The 18795-nt window shown below is 34.2% G+C and overlaps 1 protein-coding gene across 1 annotated transcript; it reads left to right on the forward strand.

The window, feature by feature from the left end:
- Positions 1–8125: 8125 nt before the first annotated feature.
- LOC118188841 (uncharacterized) lies at positions 8126–17760 on the forward strand. Its single transcript, XM_035359359.2, has 2 exons — positions 8126–8264; positions 17477–17760. The coding sequence occupies exons 1-2, from the start codon at positions 8172–8174 to the stop codon at positions 17717–17719; spliced, it is 336 nt and encodes a 111-aa protein (XP_035215250.1). The 5' UTR covers positions 8126–8171; the 3' UTR covers positions 17720–17760.
- Positions 17761–18795: the final 1035 nt, after the last annotated feature.

Genomic DNA, 18795 nt, shown 5'->3' on the forward strand with positions numbered 1-18795 from the left:
GTTTCTAAATAGTATTAAATCCGAATTTCCAAATGAAATAATCGGCATCGATTTATTGGGCCCTTTCCCAAAAAGTCAGTTAAATAAAAGTCGCTATCTCCTTGTTATGGTTGATCATTTTAGTAAATGGACCGAAATTGTTCCCTTAAAACGAGCCTCCGCGAAATTAGTTACTGATTCTATTTTAAATAAATATATTTTAAAATACGGGGCGCCCCTAAAAGTTATATCGGATAATGGTCCTCAATTTGTAAGTAATATATTTGAAGACATGTGCCAAAAACTGGGCATACGTCATTTAAAAATGGTCCCGTATCGGCCGCGATCAAATATAGCGGAACGGGTCAACAGAAATATAGTGAAAATTATCCGTAGTTATGTTAAAAATTTTCATAAAAGCTGGGATAACTATGTCAATGAATTTGCTTTCGCCCTTAGGACCGCAAAACATGATACAACGGGCAAAACTCCTGCTGAGTTATTTCTAGGCAGAAAGATTATAACACCGTTAGATAAATTATTTTATGTGCAACAAAGAGCCCCAGAATTTAAAATGGGTGATATAGAAAAACTAATAAAAGAAGCAAAAAAGAATACGGAAGTAGCGCAAAGAAAACAGAAGCTGTATTATGATTTGAAACGACGGGGAGTAACTTATAAAGTAGGGGATGAAGTTTTAAAAATTAAGCATTCACTTTCTTCAGCACCAGAAGATAAAACTGCCAAATTTTTTCCACGATTTGAAGGACCATATGTTATAGAAAAAATAACTCACGCTGTTGTAGTGTTAAAGGCAAGAAATGGTGAAACCTGTTCCGCAAATATTGATCAAATTAAACCCTACTTCGATCGTAATAAAATGAAAATCTTTTCAGATCTTTTGCAGGATCCGGTACGGCAGACACCGCAGGTACAAGTTCCAGAGGTGGGAAAACGACAAGTACAAGGGCAAGCCAATGAGAGACAGAAGCAAGTGAAAAGAAAATTGCCCCGCGGAAAAATTGAAGGTAAAAAGAAAAAGAAGCCGTTCCACCGTCCAGAAAACAGAGTTCACGAACACCCCCAGAATGAAGAAGGGAGAAGGACGACGTATGTGGAAAGGACCGGGAGAAAGGACGGCAACTATAACCCGACTTTAAAACGGAGGATCGACTCATCCGACAGAACTCTCCGCAGCAAAAGTCGCCGAACTGCGAAAGGGCCATCAGCGGCGGAGGAAAAAGTACAAGAAAAGTTTGAACGGCCAACAACGAGGTCCAAGCAGGATCACGACAGAAGTTTCCCGGTTCCACCAAGACCAGCTGCCTTTAAACGGCCAAGACCACAAGCAGAGGAAAAAAGGAAGTTGTTCAAGGGTGGCCGTACTGGTGAAAAACGGAAGCTTTCAGAGGAAAGCACTGAAGGGCGAGCCCGTACAAGAAGGAGGATCAACCAAGCCACTATCTGCTATACCTTTAAAGACTGGGCCCAGAAAAGGATGTCTGAATATTACAAAGATAAGTAAAATTTTATGTTACTTTGCAAACTTAAGTTAATCTTTCATTCTTACTGCAAGTGGCAGATTTCAAGAAGTTTTACCTCATGCGAGGTCTACCTTTATTGCCGAAAGGGCGAGAAATGAGTTATGACCGATTTTCGTATTATGTTTTTAAATTACTCGTGCGTAAAACTAAAGTTGATGTATAATAGCGTTGTGCAAAAACTTAAATATTGTAAAAAGTTATTGTATAAATTTTATTTAAAACATTCTAGCAAGAAAGAAGTTTTAATCTGAAAGACTTTTTGAAATGTAGTATTATTTCAATGTAGAAAGAATTGGCACTTGCTTTGAAAAGAATAGAAGTTAACAATGTACTACTAATGTATGTTTTCAAATGTGTAAAATTAATGGCATGTTGATATGTTCTTATATACATGTGAACTGTTATTTTAAATGTTAAGAAATACCGTGATATGGTAAAAGTGAAAGTAATGTTAAAAATTTGTTATTCGTGTGACTGTAAAGATTAAAATCATGACGAATATGTGGTAAAGGTTGAATGATGTAGTTAGGCTCTCTGACGCTACACTTTAGAGTTAGCCACTTTTAGAATAGTACCTCAGGGTTTAGAGTTGAAAGTAGGGTGTGTTAAGAGGTCTCGTTATGTTGAATTTTAACACGTTAGTGTTTTGATTGTAGGAGGAAGTGTTGAACACATAGACATAAACACGTTCGTGTTTGGTGTTCTTTTACAACACATGTCAGAGAGCAAGGGGAGAGATAATTAAAATAGTTATGAATGAAATAAGAATGTTAAGAGAAGTATATTCTATATGTTATTTGCAATGTCATTCTGTAACATTTCATTAAACTAGTTTTCCTTCCAGATCTCTGGAAGGAACCAGAATTGAATAAAGCTCCTGTTTAGATGCAGTACAGATGAAAAAAAAAAAGATTGTTGTAGATCCTGGGAGCTGCTATTGTAACAAATTTCTTTCTTTTAAATTTTCTAGTTTCTAGCGAAGCATTTTTTGTAAAAGGTTGGCCTCGCGTTAGTTTCTAGAGCTAAAAGTTTTCAACAAGGTCGTTTTAGACCTCAGTTTCAAACTAATTAACTCTGGCGGGAAGTATGTAAGGATCTCAAGTTTTACTAACGTTTATTTTATTTTAAATCTTTACTATCACTTCTTATTTTCTACTTCCGGCCAGAATTATAAGCGTGAAGGAGTTTATGCAAAGTTGTCTGGCGAACGCCAAGTATTTAAGTGTGGCCTTTTTGCCAAGAGAGAGAGAGGAAGCAGTGAGTTCGAAGCAGGCCGCTTACCTTAGAAGTAACGCAGTTGCTATTTGCCTTCCAGGCCAGAGGTTTTAATCCTCTTGATAAATTAAACTATTGTAGTGTTCACAGTCTCTGTGCTACATACGCTTCCTGTTATTATAAGGCCAATCTTACACGTGTGTAATTCTAAAGTTAAATTAGAGTTTAGTTTTATTTTTATACCTTTTACGTTAGACCCCGAGTGGAGGGTCATTGTATTCCGAAGTACGGAAGTCATTGTATATAAAGAAAAATAAAGGGTTTTGTATACCCTTCGTCTGTATCCTGTCTACTTACTACAATTAGTGAACATAGCTTTAGTAAGCTCTCTGTTCTAGTCAGGTCATTGTATGTTTCCGAAGAAGGTTAGAAGAAACATTGAACCTGATAAAGGTGCTTGAACCGTTGATTGGGAACTCTGAATTCAGCAGCTGCAGCATAGGTATGTTTGTCAACTTTGCCTCGTTGACACTGAAAGCATGCTGTAGACCACAACTGACAATCTTTGTTTATTGCCAGGCCAAATGTATCTCTTTGTCACCTGACGATTCATAACACGTGTACTTACAGAACTACTAATATTGTTCAATCATCACGAACAGCTTTATCCTGCCGAATGATAAATTCTTCCTCGAAATGCTTAATGCATACATCACTGTATTTTGAAGATACAAAATCTTTTCGATTCATATTTTTTACTCATTTCTGAGAGAGTACAGGATCCGAGGAAAATTTAAAAGTGGGTACATGTTTATTAGATGCCTTCGTGATTTGATCTGCATTTAGGTACACTACACTTTCTTGGCATTCTGAAACACACTTTTTCTCATAAATTCGAATTCACAATATAATAGTTTACCTTTCAATAAAATACAAAATTTTTGAAAACAAAACAAACAAACAAACAAACAACAACAACAAACAAACAAACAAACAAAAAAAAAACATGTAAACAATCATCTCACCAGCATTAGTCTTAGAGTAAAGCAAGTTAAATTAACAAAATCGAAATCTTAAAATCGTGACATCAGATCATGTGATCATCAGATTGAAGCAGGCCTAGTGGTTGCTACATCACAAAACGCTATTTATATGTTTAAGCATAAATTTCCACTGCTATATTTCAAAGAAAATTATTTATTACTTTTTAAGACATCGATCACATAAAACAACATTATTATTCTAAAACCGCGGAGTATAAAGAAGGAGGTGACACTGCATGGTTGAAAAAGGGTTAAAAGGTCGCGATCACTATATGGCGCTGCTGTTGCATCTTTGAGGTTCCAAATGTAAACATTTATTGCGTCGCCAGGCGGCTAAGCTTTCTAATGGACGAAGAAATGTTTGTTTTTATGCCATGGATTACATTATTATCAACATTCGAAAAATGATTTTCTGCATTAGATAGGAATAGGGCTACGCATTCATGCATACATACATGCATTTATACATACATAGATACTGTTGCGTTTTTTCTTCTTTACGTACGGGACGAGTTCGTGTATTTGGAGTGAATAATGACGACAGAACTTGATAGAGTATCAAAACACAGTTTATTGGTCAGTATTATTCAAGACAGCTCCAATAACACGTTTACAGTCGTCGAAGAACTATAAACACGCTGAAACAATCAGCGACACAGCCTTCATACTATCAGGCTATACTGGTGAAGACAACGACAAAGCACCAGACTACAGCTCCTGACTCTGCTCGGTCGTTCTCGGAGCTCTACATATTCTCGAGACTCTCCACATTACAACTCGCGATGCACTCGACGATACGCTAGAGTACAGCTCCCGACTCAGTTCAGTCGTTCCCGGAGCTCAACACACTCTAAGATGAAACTCCACGATGCACTAACTCGCGATACGCTAAGAGAGTCTCTCGGTGCACTGGACAACTAACTCGGCACTAGACTACGAGACACTCGCTTGCTGACTCTTAACTGGGGCACTTATTGAGTATCAACTCACTAGACGAGACATTGACTGACTCTCCGTACCAGCAAGGTTTATATAGCTTTTGGCTTGTGTTCGAGAACATTCTGCGCTAAACCAGTAAGAATTGGTTCCAGAAAGTTCTCCATCCGTCTATGGCATATTGCCTGGACATTTCGTATAACAATACATATAAAAATACATGCACTTATAAGTAAGTACTATTGTATGGTGTTTTATATGGATTGGGATATATATGATATGAAAAGTACGTTAAAGGAAGGATTTAAAACTTGGATAAAGAAAGGAGAGAAGAATAAAATTCCTAGGATTGGGGTGGTAATGGAGAAAAGATATTATAATCCAGAAGAAAGACTGTTTTATTGGATTACGGTAAAGCATACAAGAGTTTTATCTATATCTAAAATTAACGAGAGGGAAGAATTTATGCCTTCACTGAGAAAAAGTCTTTTTAAGGAAAGTTAGCTCGTATTCGTATTACGCATAAATACACACACATGCATAGAAAGAAACTTTATTTAAAAATCGAGTAAAACTAATTTAAATTTTATATTTTGAAATATGTGTATTATGTTTTTAGTTCTTTGATTTTATGCCTATTGCACATTTGATTGCATATTTGATTTTATTGCACATTGATAATTGCATATTTGATTTTATTGCACATTTTGCAGCTGTTGTTTTTGTTATTTTTGTTGCATTAGTAATCTATTACAGCGTTTGGTTTGGAGCTATGGCATGACTAAAGTTATTTCTTGAATTAGATTTAAACATTTTAGCTTACAGAAACGTTGTATAATATTTCCTATATTGGAACATATCTTGTTGTGCTGAATTCGGCCATCCCCAGATTCAAAGCAATAACGTTCTGTTCCAGATTTTAGCTTATTTTTAGCCCAAAAAGGGCTATTAATTTCCAAACGAGATTTTCCGTCGTATCACTATGAATGTCAGTTCACTTTAGATGGATGATTTATTATTCAAATTATTGCCACTAAACAGCTTTGCTCTGTATTATTTTAAAATAAATTAAATAATGAAGAATCTACATATACATACGCATAGTACATGTTCCTCGCCTTGTGGAAAGAGACGTTACCTAGAATCCTCAAGTTTCGCATAACGTAGTCCTTTCTCCAAACATGTGCGACTAAAGCCCGAATTTTGAGTTTCGAATTTATTTTATTATTTATTTCGTATTTTGCAAGATTTTAATAAATTTTATGTTGTCAAACTCAAACCGAGAAGTAGCAACTCTGTTCCAAATAAAACAGTTTTATTTCCAGCTCGCGAGACTGTTGATATCGGGAAAAATGACATTTATCTTTCAGATTTAATTAACAAATTCCACTCTATAAAAGCAACGTACTGTACCGGCGAGAAGTAAAATAATTTTATCTTCCATGCGCCAGCGTGTTGCTGTTTAGTAAAGCGTAAGATACTTTTACTATAAATCTGGAAGGTAACTGAGTAATAAATTAAGTCATTTTAAAGCAATAAACACAGTATTTTTCTACTTTTCAGTGTGATTGATTTAAATAAAAATGCATTAAAATCATGAGATTTCTAATTAGAAAAATTCAATTTTTTATGAAATTACACTAGCTGGAGTCATTAAAATTAATATACACTTTTCTTTTTTGTGATAAAAATTTTAAGCGGCTGGCTGCAAGAGCAGTTAATTTTTAAAGATGTAATATAGCAAATATAAAAATACTCATGGCAACCTCTATCTAGAATTCTAAAGATATACTGTTTTTAAGTATTTTGTGATTTTGCTGATGAATTGAATTGGTACTTTTCCGTTTTGCCGGTGCAAACGATAAAGTCGCCAATAATGGTACAACTGATGCCAAAAGGAATATCTTCATTGGTAATTTTTTCCGCCTCAGTTTCAAAACAAGTTGCAGCCATTTCTTATCAGACTGATTGTTTCTTTCAATACTGGCATACAATTACATAGAAGTTTAACCAGATAGTTCAATTTTATGCCCTAAGGCCATTCACGGTAATTAAGTAAATTAGGATGCCATCAAACAGCTCACCCGAAGGCGAAAATATAGAAAAGGCAAAATCAAGGGTTAAATTCATCAATTCTAATCAGAATGCACTAGCGAAGTAAAGCACTGCGGTTTTACATAATTTCTGAGTAAGTTATTGTACGAATTGAAATAATTCTTAGATTTAAACTGGTATTCCAAATTCAGATTTAACTTGAAATTAATGTAGATAATTTCTGAGAGAATTATATTTTTGTAGCTTAGTTTACGTGAGATGAGATCACTTGGGGTCACGTGATACGAACCGGCGAATCAGGATGTTGAACCATGAAAGCATAGTAAATTCTTAAACTAATGTTATTTTACAAATTTTTTGTCTTTATTTATTGGCTTTTTACAAAATTTTCAACCATATTAAAATGTTTATGACTTCAAAATAAAAAATTCTCAGAACTAACATTTGTTAATATTTTTTATGTGTATACTGTATGTTGTCGCCAACAAAGTCTGCTTGGCGAGATTTGCTCCTGCGAAACAGAAAAGTACCATTGAGGCTTATGTGGCAGAATTGCGAAGAATCTAATATTTAATAAATAAAAGTTAACGCATAAAAAGTGAATAATAAAAAGAAAAAAATGTTTTAACCATCGTAGCTAAGAAAATAGAACATTGATATGGTGAACTGAGAATGAAAAAAAATATAAAAATGTATGCCAACACTTAACTCCACCAGGAATTCTAAACATATGCTGCTATGCAGCTGTAAAATTGCTTTTATTTCTTGTTGAACTTTATATGGCGTAAAGGCGAAGAAAACGGTGCTTAATAAATAAGCTAAGAAGATCAAAAAGAGAAAAAATATAAAGTTAGGAGTTGTGAATGCAAGAGCAGATAGACTGCGAGCTCAACAAGAGTGCGAAAAACCTTAAAAAACCCTTTTAGGTGACCATTAAAATTTGAAATCTTTGAGATTTTCTTGATTAAAAAAATTCTTTTAAATTTTTATATATGTCATAATAAACTCAGACCGTTAACAATACTTTGTACCATGGGTCTTTTTAAATATTTTGAAACTTTATCAATTTTTATGCATAGCAATTCGTATTTCCTACCAGATTTTGATGATATTTTTGCACGCTCTTTTATCATTTACTATTAGAAATACAAAACTTGTGCACTTTATCTATAGTTTTCATATAATATCAAAGGGGCTTCAAAGAAGGAAATATATTGTTTGTTACTATTGGGAGACACGCAACAGCATTCATTCTTCTTTGTGTGATATTTTATAAACATGTGCAGAAAGAGTTTTAACAAAAGAGTAGGAAGTGCCAATAATCAATAGGGAAAGCTTTTTCATTCGCAATTTTTTATCGATTAAAGGGAAGGATGCACGGGGAGAAATTTAATATAAAATGTCTGACAGTCGAAATATTAACATATTCTGTTTCAAACTAGAGCTAAGCAGTATCTGTAAGAGACAATCACTTGTAAAAGACATGAAATTGGTAATGTATGTTTATATCATTAAGTTTCTCTCTATTCTGGTACCTTTTGAGTTTCGTTCTATTAGCAGCTTCGTTTAGTACAATTTCATAAAAATATTTAAGATTTCTAATTAGATATCTTCTGTTTTAAATTTATTTTTATTTAAATCTATTAAATTAAACGCAGAAAAAGTATTCTTAAGAACTGCGTTTATTGCTTTTAGATTGCTTGGTTTGTGAATAACAGACAGATTACACTTGAACGTTAAATACGCTGCTCGAAACATTAGAAGATATTGAAATTTCGGTATGAAATACCCATATAATAGACATCTTTTTAACGAAAATGAAATAGAAGTTGTTAAGGAAAATTATAACGCTTACAAAGTTGGGAATATGAAAATTTTGTCTGTGACGTCGAAAATTACTTGTTTTAGTTAAGGAGTAAAAAGCGATCTGCAACCTCTGTTAAATTAACGGAGATTAAAAACAATTCACACGCGGTGGATGTTTTGCAACAGCGAATACGATGTGCCAGCAAGATGACTTAGCTCAGTCAGTAACCTGGAGGGCCATCAGTCGTTTAGAGACATGTCAAAGGCTATTCGTTGTAGCGAAAGCGTTAGGAGTTTCTCAAAATATTATTTCCAGACTATGGAATCGGTTTGGAAAATGGAAATGTTCCCCGAAGATTGGGAGAAGGTCATGATCTTACAAGAGCACAAAACAAAAAAACGGTGTTTAACACTAACAACTAGAAGAAACCGCACTATGAACACCACTTTTTGCAAACACACCTTCAGAGGGGTTACTGGCTATCAGAGTTTTGATTCAAACTGTTCGAAACGGACCCCACCATATGGGTTTATATGCTCGCAGACCTACAGTTTGTGTTTCATTGACACAAGAAAACACCTTGCGTCCCGTAGAAGTTGGGCAGAGGAGCATCTCAGATGGGGACGAGATGAGTGGAGCAGTAACGTATTCATGGATGAACCCCGCTTTAGTATACAGCATCAACAATAGGACGATTCTCATCTGTGGAGAACTTGATACACGGAATACGCCTACATTTATGCATAAAAGTGTCCGATTTAAGGGAAGCGGAGTGATGGTCTAGGTCGGCATTTCTATCAATGGCCACACCGACCTGCACATTATCAAAAACGAAGCACTACCGGCTGAGCGATATAGGATTGAGGTTCTAAGATCTACTGTGGGCAGTAGCAATAGAGATTGAATTCATTCTCATGGATAATAACGTCAGGCCATATCGGGCTCAGCTAGTGGACAGTTTCCCTTTTGAGAAAGAAATCCTTCAAATGGATTGGCCAGCATTTTCTCCGGATATGAACCCATTAGAACATGTTTGGGACATTCTAGCGAGAAGAATTGTTAGTCGCTTGTTGAGCGACATTCTTCTAAATCTCTGTAGTTCAAATTGGCTTTCCCGTTAAATACATATTAATTTCATTAAGAATATTTAGAACGCAATTTAAAAATGTGTTTTAACCTATTGCTCCGCTACCAAAGAACAGTATATTAAGGGAATTCATTACCTAGTATGTCAAGAACTGCTGTATCGACTAATACAGATTAGTGATCCAAAGTTCGTTTGAATTTGTATGTTAACGAAACTACAAATAATATTGAAATATCAACTTAATGCTTTAACTCCAAAATGAATACCATATTTATTTAAATTAATATACCATTCGTAAATATTAACATTCAACGGAAATCATCAGAGGAAATCAAAGCAGAATTACAATTATTTAGCTATTTCTTGTACAAATTATATACAAATTAAGTTTTTAAGAACAGATAAATACATCCACTTGCTGTGAAAATTGTAGTTTTGCAACCATTTAATTTAACACTTTACCGTGTGCTATAGACATTAATTTTTCATTCATTTTGGCCACTTAAAAAAGTATTCAGTCAGGAAAGTAAAGAAAAACGAAGTGATAGGTTTTTCCACATTTCCACTCCACTTTATTTAGCAAAATTTTAAGTCTCTAGAGTGGTCTTAAAGTCCTCGAGCCGTATTTTATGTAGTTAATGCTAAGGATATATGTGTTCCAGCCTCCGGAAAAAGATTTTGAAGTATGCCAAGAAATTTTCTAATCTATGAGTAGCATTTAACTGAAAAAGGCTGAAACATTATCCGACCTAAAGTGGAAGATTATTTGACCTGAGCTTATGTGAGAACAAGACAAAATTTTGTCTTAGAACCTTTTCATTGCCGAAGCTAGTCAGTGCTTAAAGTTTCTCAGAATTTCCTCATTGGAAGTTTAGAGAAAATAAGCTCATTTAATTGTTGTTAGACCAGAGATTCGTAGCGTAGGGTTCGCGTGCAAAAAATGGGCCCTTAAGCCTGTTTCAAATCCTCCTAGATTTCTCGAACGCGCATTAATAAAATTCAAATTCACTGCATATATAACATACTATAGGTGAACATTTCAGAGTTCTGAAATTACACATTGAAATCATTTAACACTTTTTTCCAAGATTGTCATTTTATGAAATTTATTATTGGTTACTTTACTTACGGATTTCCTACTCTAGTCTTACGAACAAAAGACAGACGTAAAGCATTGTAACTGTGATATTTCTTAAAAGTTTACATCCAAACATAGAATAATTATACAAGAATGGGCAGGCTTATCACTCTCATAAATGTAACTATCAGAGTTTGATTTTTAGTTGATAAGTTAACGATTATCGGAATTCTAATAGTCTCAAATTTGCTAAAAACGAATATATAAATTTTCTTCTATTGATTTAATTATTTAATATAAATAGAAAATTAAACGAAATTTAATTAATTGCATTTTAAAAGTATATATATATACTGGTAGTAACATATGATTAAAAAATTGCTTTTGAAGGAGGACAAGAATTATGTGGTCGGCAGAACGTTCTAATTTATGAAAGCTGTCCTCGCCTGAAAAAAGTTCGAGAAGTGATAGATTAGATGATTTTTAAATTTCGTATTATTTCGATTTTACTAAATTCATGCTAGTGTTTAACATTTCTTTTAATGCAATGTATATTCAATTATCCGCAAAACTCACTAATATGCGTTAACGAGCGAATTATCCAGTTCGAACAGAATGTGATTTAAAAAACCAAATGCTCCTTCTGCATACCGAGTGGCCTAAAAATAGTAGACCACAGCCACAGTTTGAATGTCCAAATAACGTCTTTCTAAAGTGCATTTTCTGATGGGTTTAGTTTATCACATATTTCGGAGTTGTCATATTACAATGCTCTAAAGTTGCTTCCTTCTTTGAAGATGACGTTAATGGTGAGAATTACTTGGAATTCTTTAGAAACACTTTTTACTCCTTTACTCCAACAAGAAACCACTTTGATCAGTTTTGGTGGCAGCAGGGTGGAGCTTCTCTAATGATGCCCCAGTAGTGTGGAATTGGATATACTAGGCATTCCCAGACGTCGCGGGTGAATTTAATGCTCGGTACGCTCTTCTGACCACAGCCAACGCCTCTTAACTGAAAAGGTGTTGGAACTATTAAAAGGTGTTGCCTCAGATCACCAAACCTTTTCATGTGAGGATATTTAAAGGATAAAATTTACTTCCGCAACATTACACCCTACAGCGCCTATATGATGTAATTATTGAGGAATGTTATGCTACTCTTCACGTTCTATATGTAAAATTGTAGAGTCATTAGACTTTTTTTGAAGCAGGAGACAACAATGTGCAGTGCCTTAACCGGCATGTTTGCCATTCGTCCCAGGAAACTCAACTCGAGAATAAATTTAATGATTTACCACGTTTGGGAGAAACTGAGTTTGAAAGGAATAGGTAGCGCATGCTCAGAGAAAGAGGAACCATTGACATGATATGACTGTTTTGTAATCGACTATATTTTGTAATGTCAGTGTATATATAATGTCAGTTGTGCGTATATTAAATATCATTAATGAAGCTACAAAGTTCATATGAGATCAGTGAGGGGCACTGAATAAAGGAAAATGGCAGGTAAGATTTCAACATAGTTTTGTAAGACTCTGCATTGTGTACCTTAAGTTACAGTTGAATGTGAAGAATCTTAAGAACTAGTAAGCGAATAATCGCTTGTGTTCGTGAGATAGAAAACAACAATTGAGAAGGGTGAAATAACCCTTTATTATTCCAACTAAAGTTTAACAGAACTCCGTCTTTGGAGTTTTACAATAAAGCCGACACTCGGGCTTGAACTTAGGAAACTAAGAATTAAAACTTAACTAAAATGATATAGCTGCTATCAAACTTCTAACGGAGTTGGTCCCTTAACGCTAATTGACTGCGAAGCTATCAAGGGCCTAAAGTACGGCCGAGCGTAATAATAGCTTAAGAGAAAGTAGCCTAAAAAGGAGGACGCGTGCTAATCAGAATCTCTGGTTATGTTATGTCGCAATACTATGTATGTTATGTCTATGAGATGCTATGGTATCTCGCAACGCTATATCCACCTTTCATGTAGTTAAGTTACGTTGTGTATTTAATGCTGTAAATATGTAATCCTTATGCTATGCTATGTCATATCATATTGTAATGTTGTGTCATGTGATGTCTACGCTGCGCTATGATATGTCACCATGCAATGTCCACCTGTCGCATAGGTCACGCCATACTTCGAACTGTATGTTGTAAATAAATATGTAACCTCAGTATGTTATGTCGCTATGTTTTATCTATGCTTAACTATGTTATGTCGCTATGTCTTATCTATGCTTAACTATGTTATGTCGCTATACTATGTCCACCTGTCGTGTAAGTTACATTACGTTGCGTATTTAATGTTGTAAATATGTTGTAAATATGTCGCTATGCAATGACAATATTCTATACTATGTCATGTCGAAATGCTACGCCATGTCATGTGTATGCTGAGCTATGTTATGTATCCATGCAATGTCCACCTTTCGTGTAGGTAATGCAACGCTAGGTATTTTATGTTGTAAACATGTTATACTCTAGATGGGGCGGGTCCTGGACTATACCCGATTAGTCTTTGAAAGCCGTCCGGGTGTCCGGCCCTGCTGTCACCTGTCACCTGACTAAGTAGAAATTCGGGGTTAAATACCGCTTTTCCGTGATTGACATTCAGACGTGATTCTAAAACTACATTCTGGCCGGAAGTGGTAAGTTGAAATTAAGAAGCGATAGGAAAGGAAGTTTAACTCAAAATTTAACGTTTAATAAAATTAACATAATCCTTACAGTTTGTTTATAGTGCTTTTTTATGCCTTGACCAAGTGTTGACCTATTGGCAGTTTTTAATACTGCACATATTTAACGTGCTCGCTTTATACTCAACGTAAAATACTAGGTGTACATAAAAAAATCGGATTTTGTAATACTATATGTTTTCCTGCATAATGAAGACATTCTTTCTATGAAACCTTGTGGTAAGTGGTGTAAAGCAATCAACCATTTACCATTATTTTCAATGGGAAAAAGAGTTTTAGTTTACAAAATAAACCTATCAAATTATATTAAAAAATTAAATCTGTAAACTACAAAAATATAAAATGATGTAACAAACATATAGTCTAATTAATAATACAATGTAGTATATAATTTCACTTTAAAAATTCAAAAAACCTGCATTTTAATAATTAAAGATGGTTGGAGTAATGATTGTGTTTATCATCTTGAGTTGTCAAAGATCGGATAGTGAGAGATGTAGTTTTTGTGGTATGGAAGCAGAAAGGAAGACAATCATTTAGCAGTACCATATCATTGTTTGAGTGTCTACGATTTCTATGCCTGTTTCCCCATAGCATTGGCAATCGAGGTTTATAGTTTAGCATGGCTAGCATAAAATATTAAAAATAATATTTTTAATGTATAAGGCTTTTCATCTTTTTCCCGTTCTTTCGTGGCGAAACTAGAAACATATTCGGCATGTATTCGAGACTTCTAGGATTCGATTCCCAGCGCGTCACTGCACATTTTCCACATCTTCAGCATAGAAAAAAAAATCTAATGTCTCTACCAATTCACAAAATGTTTTTCATGCATGTTTAACGCTTTTTGAAAAAGTGCCTTAAATCAGTACGATTTCTTAAAACTAAGTAATAAGATTTTGTAGTCATTACAACAAATAAAAATGCGCAATAATATTTTTTCTTTCTACTTTTTCATTCTAGAAAGATAAAAATCTTCTGTGGTTTCTTTCGTAAATCATAGTTCTTCCCGAGAATAGATTTTAGACTTCTATAAAAGAAAAGTGGCATAAAGGATATACCTGCCAAGGATTTTGCTATATTCGTACAATATGCGAATTGCCAAATATTAACTTCTTTCGCTGAATAAATTGGACGTAGGAAATTCCATGCTTCAGCAACGTCGCTTCGATGTGTATGATGAACCCCCGGGGACAGCAATATGTTGATGGACAGCACCCGTCCATTGAAATTGAGGACGAAACTCAGCTAAATCGCACTGCCATCTGTAATGATACTCAAGGCTGTTGCCGACGACAGGCTTATCTTGCGCTCCTTGCCACAAGGAATTTCGTGGGCTTGGGCTGATGTTACTATCAGACAAGTAAGCATAAGTAACAATAACAACAACAACAGCTTTGTAGGGGCGAATGGTAAATATGCTCTCGGGAATTTGAACATCAGACTTCCCGATTGCTAGTCGGACGCGCTTCCAATTAAACACGGAGGCATGCGGTATAGTGGCAGAAAATACCGCATGCCTCTGTGGTTTAATTGGAAACTTGGAAAACTTTACAAACTTCCCTAATACTTTGATTGCCAAGACCGTACATTTACGGCCTAGAATATTTTTGGTAAGGTCTATAAGAAAGTGTTAATACCTATATTTTGAAATATGCCTAAGAAATAAAGGCAATTTAGTAAGAGTACATAAATCCACGTATAAATTAGCAGGGGCACTTTGGCATTAAAATCAAGGAAATAAGTGTGCAATGCTATTGCCGGGACTCGAACTCCTGATCTTTCGATCGTTAGCCTAATGTGCTTCTGCTGCTAAAGAAGAAGGTTCTGTACTCATACTTTGAAACTAATATTTCAAACTGATAAAACTTGCCACTGATCTCTGTTGTTGTTCTGATTCTGTTGTAATAAGTCTATATCGAAACCTATATTGTTACTTATATAGTTTACCCTATATCGAAACCTATATTGTTACTTATATAGTTTTTCTTACTCAAAGATGATCAGAAAGAAATAAAGTTAATAATTTAAACAGTGAAAAGGATGATTTTAAATAAAAATAGCAGTTTTGATGCAGGCATGGATGACTTAGTGGTTGTAGAAACGGGTTACCGTAAGCTAGATCTCATATTTGATTTCCAATGAAAGGGTTGATATTTGTAAATGTACAGAAACTTTGTAGTCAAGTGGAATATGAAAGCTGTAGTTTTTTTATACATTTTAAAATTTATCAGTATTTTTTCTGATATGAGATTGCCGTGGTCTCAAACTGGTAGCCCCTTAAGATATTTTCAGTTGTTCATTTGAAATACGGTAATAATAGTTTTAGAGATATAGAGATATGGACTGAGCTTATGCACGCTCCTGCTGTTGAATTCAAAAGGGATAGAATAAATAGGTTAGGTTTTTGTCTTTTTCGTTGTATGCCTACCAAGCTACAGGACTGGGGTAAAGTGGGAGAATTTTACAATCAGTATATTTAGTTGGCCAGCCGACAATTGGCAGTGCTTAGTGCTGTGGTCTTTTCGTTTTTTTTCTACAAATTTTGTACATCTGATGGAAAATTTGTGTCAAATCACTAGTTGACTGGCTGGTTACACAGCTGCGTAGTTTATATTGCTGTATCGATAAAGATGTACCCTATATCGAAACCTATATTTAGACTTGGTCATAACTTCTGAATGTGCTTTTGTACGAATTAAAAATGTAGCGAACAGAAATTTCTTTCAAGGTGCCACACTTTGGATTTCAGATAGAAAATAAATATAAACTTGAATTTTCCCTTTTCCTGTCTTCTAAGCGCTATCATAATTAGTAATGCTTATGTATTATTACTTCCCTGTGCGAAGTAAAGGAAGTATTGTAATCGCGAAAATTTTCGGGCATCATATTTCAAGGAAAATACTCATTTTGACAGCTATCGAATGCAATTTAACGATAATTTTGCTTGACATCTACACGTAAGGACAGACTAAAGGACTCTTTCCCAAAACGTGCAGCAAAAATGATTTAAAATGGATTCAGAAGGGATTTTTTTCGTGACGTCTGTACGTACGTACGTATGTATGTATGTATGTATTTCGCATAACTCAAAAACGAGTAGCCTCAGAACGTTGAAATTTTGTATATAATACTGCTATACCATGTAGCTGTGCACCTCTCTCTTTTTGGTTGCAATTGGCCGCACCGAAAGTATATATATTTTTTAAAAATATTTTGGCTTTTTTTCTTTATTTTGGCTTTAAATTTGCTTTTTTACTTTTATACGTGTTTGTTAAAATTAAAATTAAAATTTGTTTAAATTATATATATATATATACACACATACTATTCTGTTACTTGGCTCCATGAGCTCAGATGTTTTATTCTTATATGTGGGTAAATTGTGTATTTTTTGTTTAAAAAATGATTGAATTTTGTCCTTATCTTCCGGTTAAGGCTTTTACGCTGTTAGTTAATCTGAGAGCAATAGTTCTTGCACGCCGGACGAATTACTTATTTTTGCATAGAAACTCTAATTTTAATTTTAATTTTCTTAATTCCTTTAACTGTATTTGGTGTATTTTCCATATTTTTCAATTTTTAATGAAGATATTTTGGATTATGTATATTTTTGTTTTGCCGCGAAGTAAGAACTGAATTATTTAAATAATAAATATGTCTAATGAAATTCGAGGAAATAAGTTTAAATGAAATGCAGCAAAATTGAGTATAATTTAGTATTCCATACAAGTAAGTCATGTCGTGTACACATCAGAATTTTTTTATATGTGTTTAGCAAGAGAAATTTAAAATTTAATTGATTTTTTATTTAATTTTACTTTGTTAATATTTGGTTAAAGTAAAGTTTTATCTAGTTAAAAAATTATTATTTTATTAAAAAAAATAAGCACATTAGATAGTGCATTCGGCCGGCTTGAAATTTGAATTTGAGACCACTGGCTTAAAGCATCAAACTTTTACACCAATGTATCATAAAAATTTTTTCCCGGAAATCTTTACTTTGCGTAATATTTATGTCTTCTTTTCAGACAGTTGCAATGGCCTGCTTCTTGGCAGCAGCCATTTTGATTGCTGAAGCTCTACCCCAGGAAGAAGAAGGTGGTGGAGGTGAAGCTGGAGGTGAAGGAGAGGCAGGTGCTGACGCAGGAATTTCTGGAGGAGCAGGAGGAGAGGGTGGAGGTGAAGGTAATGGAGAGGCAGGTGCAGGCGCAGATATCGGAGCTGGAGCTGAAGGCGGAGCAGGAGGTGGAGCTGAAGGTGGTGAAAAATGAAATTCTGTCAACGAATCTTTAAATAAAATATCTACCTGAGATTTTTCTCTTTTTGCTATTTTCTGCAAGTAAATTATATAAAATTGTTCTGTTCAGTTTTATTGTTCAGGTAACAACTAAGCGAAAATTTTGAAACTTTCCGCTTAAGATGGTAATTGATTTATCGAAATAAAATAATGAATAGTTTAAAATGTTTATGTGAAAATATTTGCAATTTTAGCTTTCAGAATCCTTTCCATGAACTCATCAATAAATAATCATAGTTACATAATACATTTCTACTCGTTTTACTTAAGTAAGTGAAATGCTACTACGAAAAAAAAGGGGGGGGGGACGGCTAATATATAGAACACATTACACTTTCAGTAGTTAGTACAAACGAAAATTGAAATGAATGTAATTTTTCTTGCAAGAGTTAGAAATGGTTCCAAATAAAATACTGTGATCTGTTTTCTAAGCCTTTAACTATAATAGTCAAATGTTATTCAAATCTAGAGTTTATGCTGCAATTAATTATTTAAAATGACTAGCTTTAGTATTAAGAGCTAACAACATGTTCGTTGGATTGAAAATAAGTCAAACTTGCCGAAGAGACTTTTGTTTCACCGGGTTTTATAAATTAAAGAAAATACTTTCTGCGATAAAATTTGAGTGTTTTACGCAGAATAGTTTAGATAATCCGAACTAGTAGGGACTAACAGAATTGTTCGAATTATTTAAAATATTTTAAAATATTACGTTTAGAATGTGAAAAGTGAAATACGTTGAAGAAATTAAAAATAATTAAAAAACTGAAAAACTAGGAAATAAAATAGAAAGGAAATAAATATTTTTGACACTGTAATAGCTATTAACTATGTGAATATACACTACAAAGTTATTGGAGAAAAGCTGACCAATATTTGGCTGATTAACCAATTAATATTAAATATTTTAGGCAATTCTTCAGTATTTAACATGCTGTCGAAACTGTGAAACTATAATTCCTTGTCTAAACTGCAATTCCTTGCCTCCTGTTGCGTTGTTTTCTTCTGACACCAGTTGTTACGTAATTTTCTTCCTTCACGTTCGTACGA

Source organism: Stegodyphus dumicola, chromosome 7 (genome assembly GCF_044657685.1).
Source record: "Stegodyphus dumicola isolate Sdum_Otavi_A_Nest chromosome 7, ASM4465768v1".
NCBI classification, from domain to species: domain Eukaryota; kingdom Metazoa; phylum Arthropoda; class Arachnida; order Araneae; family Eresidae; genus Stegodyphus; species Stegodyphus dumicola.